The 21383-nt window shown below is 52.6% G+C and overlaps 1 protein-coding gene across 1 annotated transcript in view; it reads right to left on the reverse strand.

Moving 5' to 3' along the window:
• The window catches only part of SIPA1L3 (signal induced proliferation associated 1 like 3), a 93491-nt gene extending 81830 nt beyond the window's left edge, over window positions 1–11661 (reverse strand). The window contains exons 1-2 of the mRNA XM_021701025.1: window positions 10019–11661; window positions 5892–6022 (exon numbers count right to left, since the gene is read on the reverse strand). Of these exons, the coding sequence (XP_021556700.1) occupies window positions 5892–6022; window positions 10019–11543 (1656 nt within the window). The 5' untranslated portion in view covers window positions 11544–11661. The remainder of the gene's footprint in view (window positions 1–5891; window positions 6023–10018) is intronic.
• Window positions 11662–21383: the final 9722 nt, after the last annotated feature.

The raw sequence follows: 21383 nt of genomic DNA on the forward strand, positions 1-21383 counted from the left end.
AAGGTTTTTAAATTTTTTTTTTTACCGGGAAGTATAATCCACATACAGAAAAGCACGCAACATACGTAAGCATAGCTAAAGGAATTACCACCGAGTGAACACCTAGGTAATCACCACCAAATCAAAAAGATAAATATTTTCAGCTCTCCAAATCCCTTCTCCTCCTCCCCAAAGGCAACCCTACCCTGACTTCCAACTCCACAATTTATTTCTGCCTGTTTTTGAGCTTCATGCTGTTTGTATTCTTTTGTATCTGGCTTATTTCTCTCAATGCTTTGCATACGAGATTCGACCACGCTGCTGGGAGGAGCTGATGTTTTGCCACAACGGATGTAATCCATTCTACCGCTGAGCACAGAAACTGCTTCCAGTGCTGGGACAACTATGAGCGCTGCTGTTAGCAACACTCACAGAAGCACCTCGTAGTGCACATGAACACATTTTCTTTTGGGTTCATACCCAGGAGAGGAACTGCTGAGTCACCTGGCATGTTAATCTTCAATTTTACCGAAGTTTTCCAAGTGGTTGTACCAATTTACGCCCCGCTTACCCTGAGAACCCCAGCTGCTTCGTGTCCCTGTTGCACCAGTTCTGGCTTCTATCCACAACGTGAGCTGGCCATCAGGTGATGCCATGGGCAGGGCCAGGCCCTGCAGCTCCAGCGCCCCCCAAGACAGCACAATGGGGGGTCTGCAGCAATACCAGTAAAAATATCCTCCCTGAGGCGATTGTTACAAGCACCCAGAACACACTTGAGGCTATGGTTTAAAGACTAAGGAGGATCAGTGTTAACTGGAAAAACATGCTGGCCCTAAGTGAACATGTTGACACAGGAGGTGGCAAAAACAACGTGTCATGACGTCGCCTCTAAGCATACAGCCCACCCTTTCCAAAAAGGACCTGGGCAAGAGGCATGCACGGAAGGAATGATGATCTCGTGTTTGGGAGTTCCTAGTTCTGGCCCCAGTAATTAATAAACAAGTACTCTCTTATCATGATCTTGAAACAGATCATGAAAAGCAATGATGACGGGTGCTTTGCCCTGCTGGTCTGGGAAGCCCTGGGACAGTGGGTTTCAAAGAATGCACCAACAGGATCAGGGTTTTTGTATCCTGCTGACACTGGCCCACAGCGCCCTCTGCTGGGCCCAAGGGGAAGCATGGTCCTCCACCTCATTCTTTCTCCCACACTAGAGACAGGTGGCCCCTCTACATTCTGGCTCTGAAGACTTAACCAAAAGCCACGACCTGAAAAGCTCCCAGCCTTTCCTTGTCTGCTGGGGATAATAAGTAGGGCACTGGCAGGATGCAACGAGTGGCCAGCCATCTCTAACCTCCACCTGGTCTGTCCACCGTCATCACCTACCTGGCCTATGATAATAGCCCTACTCCTGGTCTCCCTGCTCCCGCCCCGCTGCCCAACGGAGAAGGGGATGCATCTGAGTCAGGAACGTTTCCTGGGAAGTCACTGAGGTGTCTGTCTGCCTGGGTTCAAATCCTGACTGTACCCTTTCCCTGGCTGTGTGACCCTGGGCAAGACGCTTAACTTCTCTGTGCCTGTTTCCTCATCTATAAAATGGGGATAATAGCAGCTACCTCCCAGGCTTGTAAAGATTCAGTAAGATAGTCCACGTGCAGTGCTCAGCATTGTATACAGTGAGCGCTCAATACATAAGAGACATCATTATGGATACACACATGTCAAATGTGTTTGTACAAAGGCATATGCATAGTTAATAATTTAAATTTAATCTTTAACAGGAAGATACAGTTGGCTTTTCTCCCCATTTAACAATACTCTTTGGAGATTATTTCTATAAACACACACAATCAGAGCTACCTCCTGAACACAAACGAGGTCCTAGTCAATACACTGTTGCTCCTTGCTTTTTTCACTTAATAGGAGACTCTCCCTTTTCTACTTCGTACACTTATATACTTAAATTCTTAATGAGTGACTATTATTTTTTAAATTAAAAACAAAAGACAACTTCAAACCTCTAACCCTAACAAAACTGAAGCCTGTCAAAAACTCGTGTTTGCTGGGCTAAGGGGAACCTGTTGGGTCAAGAGGCTAGACTGCCCCTGGCTGGCTGGAGTTCCCTGTGAACTGGGAGGGAGAGGCCAGCAAGGGGCTCGGGACGGGGCAGCCCTGGCCCGGGGCTCGTCCTGTCCAGGCTGGGGGGTGGGGGGGGTGCTGATGTTCAGGCGTGAGGTGCCAAAGCCCAGCTCCCAGTCTGTTCCTGCCCTGGTGGGAAGCTCAGTGCTGCCAATGCTCACAACCCATCTGCTGGGAGATGGGGACCCACTTGACTGTCCGCTTGGCGGCCGGGGGTGGCCATCTGGGGCAGGCTGGTCTGCTGGCTTGGAAAACAGCCTGAGCCCTTCACTCTGGACCCCACACCTCGGTTTACGGGAGCCTGAGATCTGTGCATGTGGACAGGAGGACAGAACTCTGCCCGTGAGCTCAACCCTCGCTCCCCGGCACGGCCCACCTCGTGGGGGAGAGCGACAGCCAGGGCACTCACTGCCCTGCAGCCTTGTGTGCCGATGCAAGAGAACCTTCGGCCGCTCCTGGAGATGGGGAGCAAACAGCACAAAGCCTATTTACAGATGAAAAAACCGAGAAGCCCAGAGGCAAAGCCATCTGTCCCAGGTCACGTGGCCAGTGAGTGGCAGAGCTGGACCAAAACCAGGGCTGTCTGTTCCCAGAGCCAGAATTCAAACTCGACCCAACAGGCAGGGTGCCGAGCGGTTAAGAGCCTGGGCTTGGGGCTCGGGCCCCGGGCAGCCTGGGTCCACGTCCTGGCTCTGCCACTGGGGACCCTGACAAATGATGATCTCCCTGGGCCTCCATCTCCCACCCTCACCTGCACAATGGGAACAACGGGACTCACTTCATGAGACTGTTGAGAGGACCTGAAGGCTCCACGCACACGCAACACTTAGGACAGTGTCTGGCTGTGAGTGTTAGCTATTATTGCTGCTGGATGCGTGACTGTCTGCCCTGCCGCCGCCACAGGAAGGGCTCGAGCAAGAGGCGAGGCAAACCTTGCTGGCCGCTGCCCTCCCTTCAACCCCAGATGAGGAGGTCCTCAGGCCCAAGTGCCCAGTAGGGCAGCTCCACAAGGAGTCGGGCTCAAGGCTGAGGCTGTGGGGGCAGAAAAAGGCCTGCCTGAAATGTGACATGGGGACAGCAGACGGAGACTCCCTGCCAACTAACTTCACTGGGCTCCCCCCGAGTGCCAGGCCTGGTGCTGCCTGTATGTGTAACCTCGGGGCCCACACCACGGTCCTGTGAGACTGGGATTCCCAAGGGGGCAACGGAGGCTCTGAGGAGAGAAGCCAGGGGCCCACGTTCACAGCGGGTGGGCGGCCAAACTAGGACTCCATACCAGGTCTCCAATGTGCCAGACACGGTCCTGCCTCAGGACCTTTGCCCTGGCTGTTCCCTCGGCCCGGAATGCTCTTGTTCCAGATGTCCACATGGCTCCTTCTCTCAACTCCTTCAGGTCATTACTCAAATGTTCTCTTCCCAGTGAGACCTCCCTTGACCATTCTGCCAAAAAAAATTGAACCACCCCTCACACTTATCTCTTCCTTGCTTTACTTTCTACCTTGTCATCGCTTACCACACTGTGTGATTTACTAAAGTATGTGTGTATTGCCTGCCTCCCCGACGAGGGCGTAGTCCCACAAACATCTCTGCTGCCTCATTCACTCCTGTGCTCCCAGTGCCCAGCGCAGGGCTGGCAGATAGCAGGGCCGAGTGAACGAATCCCAGACCTGCGGCCCTGAGCCTCAAGAGCCTCACCCCCACCCTGGGGAGGGCTGGAGGCAAGTTTTGTGGGTGCTGGGGCTCAGAAGTGGATGGAAGCAGGCACGGCACTAAGCCGGTTTCAAACTTACTGAAGAGCAACCACAGCAAAAATGTTACTCCCCGACCTAGGATCCCTTCACCCAGGGCTCAGGAGCCCCGGTATGTGCGACGCAGGCTGGTTTTTTAAAAAATTCGTTCTCTGTATTCCACTTTTATTAATAAAAACCACCACCACCACAGCGCTAGCACCAAGGTGAGTTTGTAACTCAGCAGTGGGTCTGTCGGGGAGACTGAGCCGAGTCAGCGGGATCCCAGAGGCAGCTGAGCGGGGGCCGGAGAACAGGCGGACTCCGGAGGTGCTTTGGGCAAGTCCCTTAACCTCTCGGGGCCTGTTTCGTCTTCCAGAAATGGGGCAAACGGTGCCTTCACCATGGAACTGTCAGGACATTTAAGTGCGTGAAGATACACGAAGGGTAAATCTGGTACATGACAGCGTTAAGGAGATCGGCAACATCAGAGTCATTGTAACAAATATTATTTATTCCTGTTTGACTGTTGTCATCTCACCCAGCAGTTCCCTGGATGTCATGACACAATCTGAAGCAGTGTGAGCTGTCACCTCACCTTCTGCCCTGGTGTTCATCTGGCCATAAAGGTAAGGAGAGTGGGGAGGGGGCTGGGAGGCAGAGGGGCTGGTGACCACCTGTGGTCGGGGGCATGGGGTTTGGGGGCCACCTCCTCTAAACTGCCACAAAGCCTGTGCCATCCCATTCCTCCTCAGCGAGAGGGTCGTCATGAGGGGATGGGCTAGGGCCCTTGGTACAGCATCTGCCAGTCTGGATGACGTCCAGGCTCGGCTGGCCCCACACCCAAAGCCCCTGGCGGCGGCGGCCTGCTGGGTTCCCACGTCTGGGCAAAGGCCAGGAACAAGGGAGACGGGGCAAGGCAGGGCTGAGGGAGACCCATTTTGGGGGGGCCTGCCCAGATGACTACCACCCCCTTTCTGGAAAGGTGGTCCTTACTTGGGTCTTTTGGAAGTCTCTATTGTTTTTGCTAGCCCAGCTCCCCTCTTTTGGCAGAAGAACTCCCCAGCTGCCTCCTCCAGGTGGGTCTGATAGAACTGTCAATCACAGCGTCCTGCCCTGCCCCCAGACCCAGTGGAGCACATGTGATCCAAGCAGAGGCAATCCGAGTCCTCCCCACACATTTGGCAGCAAATATCTCCCTTGTGGAGGAGAACGTATAAAGATGCAGAAGAGCTGAGCCACCAGTCTCATTTTCCCATGACATGGAGAGAGCTTGCTGGTGGCAAAAAAGAGAATGACATTCACAATGCAGAAAAGAAGCAGAGCTTAGAGGAGCAGAGCGGTCAGAGGGCAGAATTCTGGTGACATCATTTGAGTGCCTGGATCCAGCTATGCCTGAAGCTAGTCCTACCCCAGATTTGCAGTTATATGAACCAATGAATTCTATTTCTGGCTTAAACCAGTTAGAACTAGATTTCTGTCCATTACAATTCACCCTAATTGAGCAGGGTGCCCCTAGCAGGCCTTGTTCCCTAGCCACAGCTGGTATTTAATCTAGGCGAAGACCTCCGACCAACCCAGGACAACGGGTTTCTCTACTCAGACTTGAAAGCACCGGGAGTGTTGTGAGGTGAACGGCGTCGACAGCAGTGGCTGCTGTGGCTGAGATCCCCCAATTCCTGCCCTGCCCGAGGCTTGCTGCCTTAATTCTCTCTATTCTGCAGGACATCTCAAGATTCTGAAAGAATCCCTTATGGCTCTCCCTTTATTTCTTATGCTAACGAGAGTGAACCTCTTGCACGTGTAGCAATCTTGGGCTCTCCAAGGTTCCAATCCTGGCCTGGCCCCTTATTCGCTGATCCTATACAAGTCACTGAATTTCTCTTGAGTCTGAGTTTTCTCTTCTGTAAAATGGAGGGACTTCCAGGACTGCCCTCAGGAGGTTACCGGCTTACGTGAGATGTAAGCGGAAGCACGTGCCCGCAGAACCCGGCGCAGACTAAGGGCTCACAGAGGTGAGCAGCTAACGACAGTGATGCGACCTACCTCGCGGGTCCGGAAGATGATCCTGTACTGGTACTGCGGCCCATGATCCTTATGGTCCTCCAACTTCTCCCGCTTGATGCTCACCGCCACTGGCCCCAGCTTCTCGTCCACACCAAAGTAATTGGCATGTTCTGGGAAGGAAGAGCGGGCGAGTTCAGAGTAAGCTCTCTGGAAGGAGGGGTGATGCGCCAGGCCCGGGGCAGGTTCTTGTGCGACCCGTGGGATCCTGCTCACACAAACCTCCTGGTCACGGCCACACTTGACAGACCGACTGCAAGACCGGACTGTGCCACCTCTGCCAATTCAGAGCCTCAGTTCCCTCATCTGAGAAATGGGGGGCCCTGACGCTACCCGTAACTCATTGAGTGGATGTGAGGATGAAACGAAGCTACACATATTAAATGCTCAGTGCAGTGTCTGGCACTGGGTAAGAACCCAGCCTCGCTATGATTATCCCAGATTTGCAAATGTTCATTGTTAGCTTAGCTGCTGACTGGCCCCATGAAGTGGTGAAGATTCTATTCCAGGGAGCTGCTTGCCGGGCTCAGATCCAGGGTCTGCCACTAGGTTGGATGGATGGTCCAGGCCAAGGTGCTCCACAGCATTCTCATGAGTAAAATGGGATCAGTAAGGATGGACCGGCCTCCCGAAACGGTGGTCAAAACTAAATAGGTTAGGGCGCCTGGGTGGCTCAGTTGGTTAAGCGACTGCCTTCAGCTCAGGTCATGATCCTGGAGTCCCTGGATCGAGTCCCGCATCGGCCTCCCTGCTCGGCAGGGAGTCTGCTTCTCCCTCTGACCCTCACCCCTCTCATGTGCTCTCTCTCATTCTCTCTCTCTCAAATAAATAAATAAAATCTTTAAAAAAAAAAAACTAAATAGGTTAATAAGCGTGAAGCACTTAGCACAGGGCCGGGGACACAGTAAGCACGAAAGAAATGCTATTATCATCCAAGGGCATGATGTCTGTCAGAGAAAAGGGACCATGATTCAAGCCCCTAGGCATCACCTTTATCCAGCCACGTTTCTATAACAGCTAGGACACTTAAACTACTCTTCCCTTGCGGTGATGGAACCTTTGAATCACAGAGCAAATCTCTTCTCTTCCCTAAATAACAGCTGTCTCCCCTCTTTCTCTAAACATGTTGCTATTTTATAATCCTTCCAGGCAAACGTTTTCTTCCTGATGTATAACCCAAGTATTTCCTGCCTGTGGTAGATAACCCACCAGCAGTCGGTCTTAACCCAAGTCCACGAGGTCAACATCTAACCATTGCCAGGAATTCCTTCCCATCCCAGTGCTCTGAATATTTAACTGATGGTTCCTGTTCTCACAAGGTGCTCTTAGTGAATCAAAGGATTATCTAAGGCCCAAATAATGTGTGTTAATTAACGGCACCGGTCAGACCAGCACCTGCACCGGGTTAAACCATCTCCACAGCTGGTCAGAGAACAGAAGAATTATCTGCTCCACAGATAGCAGCTCATTCCTGAAACAGTTGTACGGGTTGTTTTGTTTTATTTTCCACCAATGCATACCGTAGGCACTCAATAAACAATAACCAATGAGTAATTTATTTATAAGCTTCCAGGGCTCCAAAGAAGTCCATTTTTGAAAGGAAATGGATTTTTTTTTTTTGAAGCTCCATGATGAGTACTTATTACCTGCCCAATGAAGAACTGTTTTAACATACAATCTTATATGATCCTCACCATAGTCTTTCGTGTAGGTATTTCCATGTGTGAGTTGAAAAGAATGTGTGAGTTGAAAAAAACATGTTATCTGTTGGTTAGGTATAAAATTAGTAATTATATATAACATAATATATAATTAATAACCCAATCAAAACCTGATTCTACATTTATATATATAGTAGAATCAGGTTTTGATTGAGTTATTCAAATCCTCTTCAGCCTTATTTTTTTGACTACTAGATCTGTCAATTTCAGAGAGACCGTGTCAGCGTCTCCCACTGATTGTGGATCTGTTCACTTCTCCCTGCAGCCTTGTCAATTTTTAAATACTTATCCCCTAACCCAGGTTGCCAGGTGCATAAAGGTTCACAACTATTCAAGTTTCTTTTCTCCAGGTTAGCCACTGCCTGGAACTCCCCCTGCCCATCCTTTTATTTTCAATTTCTGTGTGCTTCTGCTTTGGGGCGTGTGATACTGCTATAATCACCCCAACATTCCTCACATGAGGATACAGAATCCAATGAGTGAAACGTGTCACATAGCTAATAAGCTATGACACAGACATCCCAAACCCTGGGCTGTCTGACTCGCAACAATGGAGCTCCAGAGACTGCACGTGCTCTGAATCCCATGGAATGACTTAGTTGACATTTTGTTAGGTTTGACTAGGACACTGGTTTAAAAAAAATTTTTTTAACTCGTTGCTGTGGAGTACTAGCTGCCTACCCATTCTATTCTTCCCTTCCTCCTTTTCAAGAAAAATCCCCTACGAGTAGAGAGGGGGGATTTGTCTAGCTAAAGACCTATATTTCCCAGCCTGCCTTGTAGATAGAAGTGGTCAATAAGCAGCTGTGGTTGGATGGGGCTTATGAGAAAGCTCTTTAAAAGGGGCTGACAGGAGATCTTTTTTCCCTTACCCTTTCCTCTTTTTCTTTGCCTGGAAACGTGGATGTGACAGCTGGAACTGCAGCAGCCTTCTTGGGCCAGGAGACTACTCTGGGGGCTGGAGGCCATGCGCTAAGGCTGGCATTCCACTGATGCTGAGGAGAAACCATACCAGCCCTGGGTTGCTGACCTCCAGACTTCTTTATATTGGAGAAATAAACATCTATGTCGTTAAAGCCTGTCACTGGCAGTTATAAGCAATTCCAAATCAATACAGTTGTCAACATTTAAAAATGAGGAGAATCCACATTAAAAAAAAAACCAAACGAACTTAATTTCAGGAGAATCTAGAAAAATTGAAAAGGCTGGCAACAATGGGCTTTCCTGCATTTCCTGCATGCCTACAGTGAGGTGGGGCTGAGCAGGGACTGCCCTTTGCTCAGTCGCTGCCTGGCCCCTTAGCTGCCTGGGTTTGTGGCCTCTGCATTAGGCTATGCTGTCTCCTGCGACTGCCCCACCAGCACTGACGAACCTCGTGACAGAGGAAGCCCATCTCTCCCTGGTGTTAACACCTTCACAACATCAACAGCTCCACCTTCAAAGGGGATCCAGAACCTGCTGGCTTCTTCCCCCACGCATGGGCTCCCAACTTAGACTTGTCCATCATCACCTCCTGCCTGAACTAGTGCAGCAGCCTCCCCCCTGGTTTCCCTGCTTCCCAATCGCCCCACGTCTGTCCCCCAGAGGAAGGCTGTAACACCCGAGTTGGATCAGGGTCCTCGACTGCTCAGAACTCTCTTGTGGCTCCATCTCACTCAGGGTGCAGGCAAGAGTCCTCATCACCATGACCCACAAAGTCCCACACGATCTGCCCCCATCACCTCTCTGCCTGGGCTCCTTCCACTCTCCTTCAGTCACTCTGTCCCAGCAACACTGGACTCCTTCCTCCTCCTTAGTGTTTCAGGACTATTGTACTTGCTCTTCCCTGTGCCAGAACACTGTCCCCAATCTCCACACAGCTCTGTCCTTCAGCTCAGTACTCAAATGGCACCTACCTAGGAGGCCCTCCCAGGCCATTCCCTATTGAAAATGCAGCCTGTGACCTGGTCACTATTTCCTTCTCCCCTGCTTTACTTTTCTCCATAGCGCTTCCCACCCTAGAACACCTTATATACTTCACACATTAATCTAATTTTATTGCCTTCCCCCCACTTAAGTGCTAGGAAGACAAGATCTTAGTTTTAAGCTGCTCAATACTGTATCCCCAGGCTCTAGAAAGGGCCTGGCCCATAGCTGAACGCAGCACACAGATGCTAAATAATGCCTATCGTCTCCTGTGGCTCGAGGCTTTGGCGAGTTCATCCCTGTGTGAGGCACCAAGCTAAGCGCTGGATGAGGCTCCGCTCACTGCATCCTCAGCACCGCCCCCCCGCCCCCCCCGCCCCCCCCGCCCCGTGCTGCCTCCTCGGGGCCTGGCACACAGGGAAGGCATGCGCAGCGGGAGCCCCGGGGACAAGCTGCGGCCCGCCAGCCCGCGCGCCCCTTCACCTCTGCCCACGAAGTGGTCCTGGTAGTAGCGGGCGCCCAGGTCCACGTGCTCGATGCTGTACTGCCGCGGGCGGCTCTGCGTCCTCTGCTGCTCCTTGGGCACCTCCAGCACCGAGATGCTGGCGTTGGTGCGGTGGGCGCTGAGCGCGGGCTCGGCGGGGCGGCCCTCACCACCACCACCGCCGCCGCCGCCGCCCGGGGAGCCCACGGCCGCCCGCGAGAAGCTCACGTTGCGCTCGCACTCGCCGCCGATCTCGTTGCGGAAGTGCGGGCAGCTGAGCAGCAGGTCGTTGCTGTTGTCGTCGCCCAGGTCCTGCTCCAGGTTCTCCTTGCAGTTCAGGTCCTCCGTGCTGGGGAAGGCGGCGTCCAGGCCGCCCAGGCCGTGTGCCCGCGACGCCGAGAGGGCCGCCGTGGCGGAGGCGGCCGAGGCGCCCGTGGTGGTGTTGCGCCGCTGCGCCGTGGCCACCCTGTTGGCGGCCGCCTCGTTGAGGTCGAACAGCATGCTCTGCACGTCGAAGTGGGCGAAGCTCTTCTGGCACACCCACGGGCGGCCGGCCTCCGGGGGGCTCCGGCCCTCCTCGGCCTCCCCCGGCGCCCGGCCCGCCTCGCCGTCCGCCTTCCCGCTCCTCAGCTTCCGAAAGATGGACGAGTCCGTGGCGTCCCCACCGCCCAGGCCGCGCGCCGGCTTCTTCCGGGCCTTCTCCTTCTCCTTGGCGGGCTGGAGCCCCAGCAGGCTGTCCTTGGCGGGCTGGCCGTTGCGGGGGTCCGCCTTGGCTCCGCCGCTGCCCCCCGGGACGTGGGCGCCGGGGTCGGCGTGGAGCAGCGCGCGGAGGTTCTGGGGGCCCGCGGCCTCGGGCTGCTCGCTGCGGAACTCGTTGAGAATGTCGAAGAAGCTCTGCTCGGGCACGCCCTGCACGTCGATGGAGGACGTGCTCCCGTACTCCCGGAAGAGGGGCAGGGCCCCCGTGTGCCAGGACCCCCGAGGCTCGCCCGCGTCCTCCACGTCGCACTCGCTGAGGGTGATCTCGCTGCTGCTGCGGTGCCGCAGGGGGAGGAAGGCCCTGCCAGGGGACCGGGGCCACCCGTCCTGGAATTCCACATCTTTGGACCTTCTCCTGGAGAGTCGGTGGAAGGCTTTGGGCCCCGAGGAAGCCACGGCGCTGACGGGGGGCTGTCCGTTCTGCATGCTCCTCATGGAATGGGCCACCTTTGCGGCCTTCGCGCCGTCTGCGTCCTGTGAGGGGCTTGGGTTGTTCTGCTCTCTCAGCGCCTCCCGCTTGGGCGGCCAGTCGGCCACTCTTGCGCGCACCCCCATCTTGGGCACTGCAGGGGTGGTGGGACTGGGGCGGGTGGTGGCACTGACTGGGCTCTCACCAATGGGCTGGGGCATGCCTCCGTTCTGGACCCAGAATCCCATGGGAGCATAGTCCCCTGTGTGTGGCCCGGGGAGGAGGTCGGCCCCCCTGGCCCCACAACTGGCTGCCAGGTCCACACCATCACTGGGGATGGGCCGATAGGTGGTCATAGTCCACGGGCACTGGAGTGCTACTGGCCCCCGTGAGCTGTGGAGTGACTTTATGGGGTCCCCTGGCCCTCAGCCATTGTTCAGGGCCACCAGTCCCAGGATGAAGGATGCTGGCCCCTGAAGCCTGACGGGAAGGTTGTGAGCCTGTGGAGTCCAGTTCTCCACCATCGCTGTGGACAACTGAGCCAGGACAACCTCAGGAGGCAGGTGCGGTCCTGGGGTTTCCAGTATGAGTGGCTCAGCAGGACAGAGCAGGCAGCAGATGTGGGTGCGGGTCAGCAGGCTGCTGGGCTGTCCTCCCTGCCATGCTGAAAAAGGAGAGAAGGCAAAGGTGAGATGTGATGTTACTGTTCCCAGAGAAAGACTTTTTCTGTGTGGCAGCTTTATGCTCATTTAAAAAAAACCTGTTTCTTATGGAAATTTTCAAACATACTCAAAGCAAAGAAGAGCAGGATGAGTACCCCACCAGCTTCAACAACAGTTAACAATTCCCGATTCATCTCCCCACCCACTCCTACAACTTTTATTTGACAGAATATTTTAGAATATATCCCAGGTATCAGCTCATTTCACCTGTAAAAACTTAAGCTTATATATCTAGCAGTTAAGGCCGTTCAAAATTAACCGCGATACCTTTATCACATCCATCTAGATTATTAAGAATTCTTTAATATCATGTAATACCCCATATCTGCATTACATTTCCCCCATTGTCTCAAAGGTGTCTTTTAGAGTTGGTTTGTTTAAATCAGGATCCAAAACAAGATCCCTACTCTGGCAGGTATATTTTGTAAGTCTCTTCTATAATGTCTCCCCCATGCCCATCACCTTTATTGTGACGCTATTCACTTGTGGAAGGAATGAGGTCACTCGTCCCATGTAGTTTTCCACTTTCAGGATCTGGCTGCCTTTTCCCTTGTGGTGTCATTAAACACATTCCTCTGCCCTCTGTGAGTCCTGCAGGTAGAGGCTGGGCTGCTGTCTATCTGTCCTGCAGTCTGCCTGACCAGCCACCCCACCAAAAAGGAAGTAAAAATGACAGATGAGTCACCATGATACTGGTAGATTTGGGAGAGGGGATGTCTCTAGAACTCTATGTGATTAATAGATACCATGAGCCAGTAAATCAGCTCCTGTTACTTCTTTGCTGAGATCTCCCCAGTGGCTCCTTACTGCGTTAGAATAAAATCCAAATTCTTCTGCTGGCCCACAAGCCCCACAGGCTCTGGCCCCTGCCAGTCTCCCTGAGGCCTCTCCCCATCCCTGCCTAAGATCCCATCACACTGGCCCTCTTTTCTGTTCTGCTGACATACCAAACCCCACCCAGGATATCTGGATATGCTTCCGTTGGTTCTTCACCAAGCTGGCTCCCTTGCATGATGTCCACTCTTCAATGAAGCCTTCCCTATGAAGAGAAGCCCACCAATGACTAATGGTGCTTTCTGAGTAAGGGGAAGGCCATGTGTGTGTGTGGGGGGGGGGTGGGGGGCATTTCCTAACTCATGCCCATAGCTACGGAACAAGCTGGCAGAGAGAGAACCAGGGGGCAGCATGAAGCAGATTCATGGAGCAAAACAGTGAGGCGAGCCTGTACATCTGAGAAAGTAAGAATCAGAAGGGAGGAGTGGGGAGCAAGAGTGCACTCCTCTTCCTAGCTCCCAAGGGAGCATCTTCCTAAAGATGTTGCAGGCAGGCACACAGGGGAGGGGGCAGAGAAGGGGGGGCAGGGGTAGGCCCCAGGGCCACGTTGGTTAAGGGAGACAGAAGCAAGGCCAGGTGAGTGGGACAGCAGAGGCATTTCTTTCTTTCTTTTTTTTTTTTTTAAAGATTTTATTTATTTGAGGGCGAAAAAGCACGAGCGGGGGGAAGGGCAGAGGGAGAAGCAGACTCCCCGCTGAGCAGGGAGTCCAGGACCATGGGATCATGACCTGAGCCCAAGGCAGGCGCCTAACCGACTGAGCCGCCCCAGCGCCCCAGCGCCCCAGCAGAGGCATTTCTATAGAGGCAGGTGGACCTCAGCTCCGGCGACCAAGCTTTGCGGGGATGTGGATGCCAGGGCATTGGATTTTTAAGCAGAAACAGAAATCTTGAACTGTATGCAACTTTTCCCAGGTTGAAAAACAAAAACAACAGCAGCAACGACAACCAACTACCATGCGGAGAAGACTTCTACAAGGATTTTCAAGAAACTGCTAACAGTCTGGGAAAGGGAAGTAGGCTTCTTTCCCCCACTCCCAGCCCCTCTCCTGCTGTACTCTGCTCCTTAGTACTTCTCAATATACTCACTTCTTTCTCTTATTTATTCCTGATCCCCACCCCATGAGAAGGTGAGATACTGCTGTATCCCCAGGATCTAAATGTGTCTTGAAAGTAGGGGAAGGAAGGAGCCTTACTTTTCATTGTACACCACTGGCTACCTTTGGAATTGCTTGCATGTACTTCTGGTCGATAAAGAAATACTTAAGAACACTACCAACAAAAACCAAGTAAGGGTCAACAAAATAAGTATGTGGGCTAAATTGGGGCAGGGGATGCTGGTCTGTGACCTCTGGTGATGGGTCAGCGCAGCAGCTTCGCCAGAGAGGAGTGCCCCTATACTCTGTGGGGCCCTGGATCCCAGGCCAAACTGGGGGGTGCAGCTTGGCCAGGGGCACCCCTGGGCCACCCTGGGAGAGCACGGAGGATCAGCCCTCTGAGGCCACACTGGGGCTGGCTGGGAAAACCAGCGGCCCAGATGCGACCCTGACTTGCTTATGCAAGCACCTCCCGACAGATGGGCTTTGCTGATGGCATTTTGTTTCCAGCTCAGTCAGAAACCCCCCATCTGTTTTGCTCTCTTCTGTGAAAACACACAGATGTTCCTGAGGCCCCAGTGTCTTTCCACAGATCCCTTCCAGGAGCAGGTGTAGCCAAGTCACCCTGTGCTACTAAGAGGCTGAGTGATACCCACAGCCTCTGTGGGATTCGGGGACTGCTGCACACTGTCCCTTTCCAGCTGCCGGTTGTCCAGCTCCCCGCTCCCAAGAGCACCCCCATCTTCCTGATGCGGAAGACCCTATTCTGAGGGCCAGACTGCCTGGGTTCAGATCCTAGTAGGCCACGGGCTGGTTACTAACACCGTGACTCAGTTTCAATCTGTAAAATGGGCAGAATACCGCCTATGTCCTGGCCACTCCTATCACTGTGGTTCTCTCCTTCCTGTTTCTTCTCCCTGCCCCCAATTACAGAAGCACAGCCAGGGGTGGGCTCGGCGGCTGAGTGGTGTCCGCGTGGATCTCTCTGCACAAGTGTCTTCTTGCCAGTGTTCCTTGGCTCCTGCCTCTTCTCTACGCCGGCTCCTCCGGCCTCCTGGTGATCGGTCAGCCCCTGATAAATTCTGCTTCTGCCCAAGACTGTCAAGAGTGGCTTCTGCTGCTGGCAACAGAGGACCCGGACTCATGCACAGTGCCGTGGACAAGGAAGGCAGCTGGGGATGGTGGACGGGGAAACATGGGGGGGCGGAAGCACAAGGAGAAGCGAGGGGCGGTGGGAGAGTCAGGTGGGAGGCCTGTGGCTGCAGGCAACAGAGTCCCTTCCGCTGGTGGCTCGGGCAGTAAAGACCTTTCATTATCCTGTGTCACAAGGAGGCCACCAGATACGGTGCCTCCACTCTTGGTACACGGGAATGATGTCAGGTGCTTTCTCTGCCCCCACCCCATCCTCCTCTGCGTCCCTCAGTGTGCTGCTGGCTTACACCTTTGGCTTTTGGCCTCAGAGGAGCGAGCTGGCAGCCACAGCAACACTTTGCACTGAATCACGGGCGAAGGGGAGGGAAGAAAGGGGTGACGTACGACTGTTCTTACTTCTTACCCATCTGACCCTAGTCAGGAAGGAGGATGTTTGCCAGAACATTCCCTTACACTTCAACAGACTTTCTTTGATTCCTAATTGGCCAGAATGTGGTCACATGTTGCCATTCCAGGTGCAAGGAAAGCTGGGAAGGCTGAGAATCTGGGATTATCCCGATTGCCCTTAGGCTGGTGAGGACTTAGGGAGCCGGCCACACTGGCCCCCTAAAAACGTCAGGGTCTGTTAGAGGAGCAGGCATCCAAGAGCGTATCTGTGTAAATGCTACCAGACTGTCACTTGTAAAGAAGCTGGGGAAGTCTGAGCTGAGAGGGTGCTCCCTTATCAGGCCCCCAAAGCCTAGAGGCTGGAACAGCAGACATGCAGGCGAGTGCTACAGCCGCAATGTTCTGGCTCTGAAGGGCCTTGCTCTTCTGTGAAGGAGCCACGATGTCTGCCAGAACCTCCCATGGCAGAGTAGAAGGAAAAAACACAAGCCTTCCAGTGGTAGACACTTGTGGTTTGCTTCCCTGGCCTCTATGACTCTTTTTTCCAAGAACAGCCCAGATTTCCCTTTGGGAACCTCCCTTCTCTGACTCCCACCCAGTGGGCTAGAGGAGGAGCTCCTCCTTGAGTTCAGGAACTAACCATGTAACTGGATCAGAACCAGTGAAATCACTGCCAAGAGTCCTAGGGCTGAAGGCTGTGCTTTTCCCTCTTACCCTGAGTCTGAGAGGATGTGAGGGATGGAATCACTGCAGCCATCTTGTGACCATGAGGGAAGAACCATTTGTGAAAGGGGCTGAAATAGGGGGGACTTGGGGGCTGTAGTCATCACTTTAGTCTGAGTTAAGGTGGACCTGAAGCCACCACTATTCTACTTCCCACCACTAGATGTTTTAGTTATATAACAAAACAACATCTGTAACAGCAGCTACCACGAATGTGATCCTTCTATGGTCCAGGTCCCTCTCTAAGCACTTTACATTTATTATCTCCCTTAATTCCACAGCAACCCTGTGAAGTAGATATTATCTCCATTTTAACATAAGGAAACTGAAGTGGGCAGATGAAGTAATGTGCCCAAGGCCAGATGGCCACGAGGTGGCAGAGTTGCAAATGATCCAGAAGCTTCATTCCTGAAGTCAGGCGGTCCTGAGTTCAAGCACCAGCCCTCCAGGTTGCCCAGTGGGCAAAGTCCCGGACCTCCAATCCTCCTTTTCCTCACTGGTGACACACTGTAAAATATCTCCAGATCCAACTGGTCCTCTGAGTTCCAGGCTCTGGTAGCCACCTGCTTACTTGACATCACATATGTATGTCAACATGCATTGCAAACTAACCATTCCCACCCCAAACTCTTGATCTCTCCCCATCCACAAACTTGTTCCTTCTCAGAAATCGTCAGGGTAGGCTAAGTTATGCCACAGTAACAGAGGACCCCAAGTACCAGGGGCTTACACAACAAAGGTGTGTTTCTTGGTCATTCTGCATGTCCCAACACAGGTGGGCCAAGGGCCTTCTCATGACTGCTTTACTCCCAGTCGACAGAGCCGTTCTTCCAAGAGACCCAGCTAATTTCACAGGTAAGGGACATGGCTAAACCACATAACAGCCTCCCTGTTCCCTCTGCTTCTGCTCCCCCCTAAGTGCCCTCTTCCATGCAGCAGGATTCAATATTCACATTTGAATCTTAGTATAAATCCAAATCTTAGGATAAAATTCAAAATCCTCACCTTGGCCCTCAAGGCTCCTTTCCTCTTCTCCTTGCTCTGGGAGCCCAGGCCACAGTGTCCTTCTTTCAGTTCCACTTATTGTTTATCCTCTCTGTTGCCTCAGGGCCTTTGCACAGGCCATTCCCATTGCCCTTACCTAGATAGTTCTTTCTCAAGAGTCAGGACAAACATCACTTTCTCCACATGCCTTTCCCTTCTCAGGAACCTTGTTCAATCCCCAACCTGAGCTCTCAGAGCACTCTCGGAGCATTTCTCTTTGGGGTTACCTGCATCAATGTATGTATGTAAATCACCACGTAATGAACTGTTAGCCGTATGTAAGGTTTATGAGGCACTGGAGTCTTTATTACTGCCTGCATCTCCAGCACAGGCCTGACACACAGTACGTGTGGAGAGAGAAATGAGTGGAGGGATGACAACCTCGCTCAGACCAGGAAGAGCACTGGCTCAGTTGGGGTCTGTGACTTGAGGGTAGGTGGCGCTTGCTTGGTGACCCAGTGTGTCTGCCCCGGGAAGAAGCATGTTCAGGAAGCTGAAAGTAATACGTGGAGTGTGTGTGTGTGTGTGTGTGTGTGTGTGCGCGCGTGTTCATACAACAGACACCTATCACGTTCTTAAAAATCATTTAGTCCAAAGAATTCATTCGGTCAAAGAGCACTAAAACCTTATTCTTTTACTGAACACTGACCAGGCGTGTATAACTCACTCATTTCACAAACGCCAAGCACCTAAAATCCACTCATTTATTCAAAAGATTTCTCAAGCACCTACTACATTGTTTGGTAGATGGAGCTACAGCCCTGAGCAGGACAGACCACACTCCCCTCTGGTGAACTTCCTTCAGGAGAGGGAAGCCTCAGAAATAAGTCAACCGAGACGGAAAACAAGGTAACTTCAAAGGGTGATGAGCAGTTTAAACGACTAAAACGTTGGGACAGGGTAGGGCTAGGGGCTGCTCTCAATGGGGGGTGGTTGGGAGGGCTGGTTGTGGGGTGCCATCTGATCCCGAGGGAGGGCACCTGCCATGCACCAGGTATGCTGATGAACGAGGCTGACACGCATGGGCAGGAAAGCTGGGAGTGGCCAGTGTACAAGGCCCTGTGGGCTCGTCCAAGGCAGTAGTTCTCTCCCCCACTGGCCATGAGAGGCACCGGGGGAGCTTTGTAAAAATACAGGTGTTCATACTCCACCCCCAGAGAGTCTGAATCAGCTGGTATGGGCTGGGGACCAGGCCTGAGAGCCTTTCAAAAGCCCTCCAGCTGATTCTAATATGCGGTCAGGGCTGAGGACAGAGGAACAGAGAGCAAAGAAAGGAGGGCCCGGCACCAAGCCCTGCTCAGCCAGAGCAAGCCCGCACAGAGGGGCAGGAGAGCAGGTGTCCCTGAGGCCCTGGCAGTGGCTGTGGTCCAGGGAGGAGCAGGTGGTCCACAGCGTTGGAGGCTGCTGAGAGGGTCACATATGATGACAATTACTGGCCTGAAGGGCACTAGGGACCACAGAAGGAGGTATTTCAGGGGACTGCTGCTCTGGGATGCGTTGTCCCCCTGGTCCTCTCTGCCAGTGCGGCCGGCTTACCCTGTCTCCTCCTTCCTAACTTCCTCCCCTACCCCAGACACAATGGCTCCCCTCCTCCCTTTGCTGAGCTCCCAGGGGTCTGCACACACCCTGTGCTATAGGAGTTAGCTCACTGGATTTTTTTTTTAAGATTTTGCTTATTTATTTGACAGAGAGAGACACAGCGAGAGAGGGAACACCAGCAGGGGGAGCGGGGGAGGGAGAAGCAGGCTTCCCGCGGAGCAGGGAGCCCAACGCGGGGCTCGATCCCAGGACCCTGGGATCATGACCTGAGCCGAAGGCAGACGCCTAACGACTGAGCCACCCAGGCGCCACCAGCTCACTGGATTTGTAAGCCTCTGAGTAGCTTTGGTCCTCCTTGGACTTTGAGCAGCTCCAAGTCTGCAGGGGACTAGGGTCTACCACATGTGTTCTTGCCACACAGGCAGGGTAGGGGGTGATGATGTAGAGGTGATGGTAATACACACACATAGCATGTATGAACGTGTGCTGTAATAACCTCATAAAGCAAGGACTTCTGGCATGTCCATTTTACAGATGAGGCAAAGGTCACGTGGCCACGTCACACGGCAGGTAGATAGGTGGAGGACCTAGGATCCCAAATCTCCTCAGTTTGGCTCCCACACTTTTGCCACTACACTGTAAATGAGAGGTGGGAGCCCAAATGAGCGTGTTGTGTGAATACGCAAATGATGTAAATATCTTCAAAGATCAATTCATAAGGACAAAACTCTAGAGAGTCAGCAACAGCTCAGCAGATTTCAGGTTAAGGATCTGTTTTCTAGGGACGCCTGGATGGCTCAGTTGGTTAAGCGTTTGCCTTCGGCTCAGGTCATGATCCCAGGGTCCCAGGATCGAGCCCCACTTCGGGCTCCTTGCTCAGCTGGGAGCCTGCTTCTCTCTCTCCCTCTGCCGCTCCCCCTGCTTGTGCTCTCTCTCTCTGACAAATAAATAAATAACATCTTAAAAGAATCTGTTTTCTCCCCTCTACTGGAAATTCAAGCATACACAGGACCCCTTTAGAGCTCCCCGAAGAAACAAAATGGTTGGAACTTCCAGACATCTCATTAGGAAGCCCCGAGGCAGAGACTGCTCCATCAGCCCAAAACACGAGGTGCAAGGCCCTGAGCATGGCCACCCGGCTGCGTACTACTCCGATCTGATTTTTACTCTCAATGCTTCTGACACCAGATGTGTGGGTTTTCCACACGAAGCAATTCTCCAGATCTCTGCAGACACTGATGGGGTGTCCCACAATTTAATTCAATCCCGACACTAACTACCTGGAGTTAGTCCAGATGCCACACAGGTTGGAGGGCTCAGTTCCACCAGACTTGCCCCCCACTTCAGATGCTAATCACAAGTGGTGGGTCCCCAGGTTACCCACACGTCTGTCTGACTTGGCTACAAACTGGGGTTCCCACAACGCCCTCCTCAGCCTCGGTGATTGACTGTAACAGCTCACAGAACTGAGATACTTTTCCTACAATTACTGGTTTCTTATAAAAGATACAAATCAACAGTCAGATGAAGTGATACTCAAGATGAAGTCTACAAGGGTCTCGAGTCCCATGGAATTTGAGGTGCACCACCCTCCCAGCATGTGGAAGCACTCACCAACCTAGAAGCTTTCTGAACTCTATCCTTTAGGGTTTTATGGAGGCTGCATTATGCGGGCATGATTGATTAAATCACTGGCCACTGGCGACTCTGGCAATGTCCAGCCCCCACCTCCTCTCCAGAGGTCAGGGGGGTGGGGCTGAAAGTTCCAGCCCTCTAATTACAGGGCTGGTTTCCCTGGCAACCAGCCCATATCCCGAAGCTATCCAGGAGTCCACCAAGAATCACCTCATTAGCATAAACTCAGGTACCGCTGAAAGGGGCTTATCCTAAAGAACAAAAAAGGCTCCTATGAACCACATCACTCAGAAAATTCCAAGGGTTTTTAGAAGCTCTTGGGGCCGTGAACTGGGGATGAAGACCAAATATATGTATTTTTATTTGCACTTTCGTATTTAAGGTCAAAGAACCCAGAAAATGGATGTTTCTAATTGAAATCTTACAGCCATTCCACTCAAACTGGCAAGGGTTCCCAGGGTCTGAGTTCCCGAAAGGCCAGTTCTCTTCAAAGTGTGTAAATCAAGTAGAGCTTCTTTCCCTTCCTTGGGGGAGTGGGGAGAAAGAATTGTAATTATGCTCTGAAGTATCAGGTGTGCAACTATTTTATTTTAATCCAGCAATTCCATTTGTAGGAATCTGTCCCTCAGATATTCACACCAGTGCACATGGCAACTCAGGTGCACGGTGGTTCTGCTGCGGGGGCATTCACACCGCCACACTATTGTAATATGGAAGCGGTGGGAAGAGCCAAACAGCTCATCGGCAGAGGATGGGCTAAATGCGTCTGGCTGTCTCTACTCCAAGGATGCAATGCAGCGGTAATAAACAGCGAGCTAGAGGTAAGGCCACGTGTCCTGCGTGTAAGAGGCCCACGTGGCCCGAAGCGAATGGGTATAGCTCACACTTAGGCGTGCTCACTGTGTACCAGGCTAAAGTGCTTTCCACACGTTAACTCATTTCATCCTCAGGAAACCCTGTGATGGAGGGCCAATCACCAGCCTCAATTTTTTTTTTATTTAAGATTTTATTTATTTATTTGGGGCGCCTGGGTGGCTCAGTCGTTAAGCGTCTGCCTTCGGCTCGG

The sequence above is a fragment of the Neomonachus schauinslandi genome, chromosome 16 (genome assembly GCF_002201575.2).
Source record: "Neomonachus schauinslandi chromosome 16, ASM220157v2, whole genome shotgun sequence".
Classification (NCBI taxonomy): Eukaryota; Metazoa; Chordata; class Mammalia; order Carnivora; family Phocidae; genus Neomonachus; species Neomonachus schauinslandi.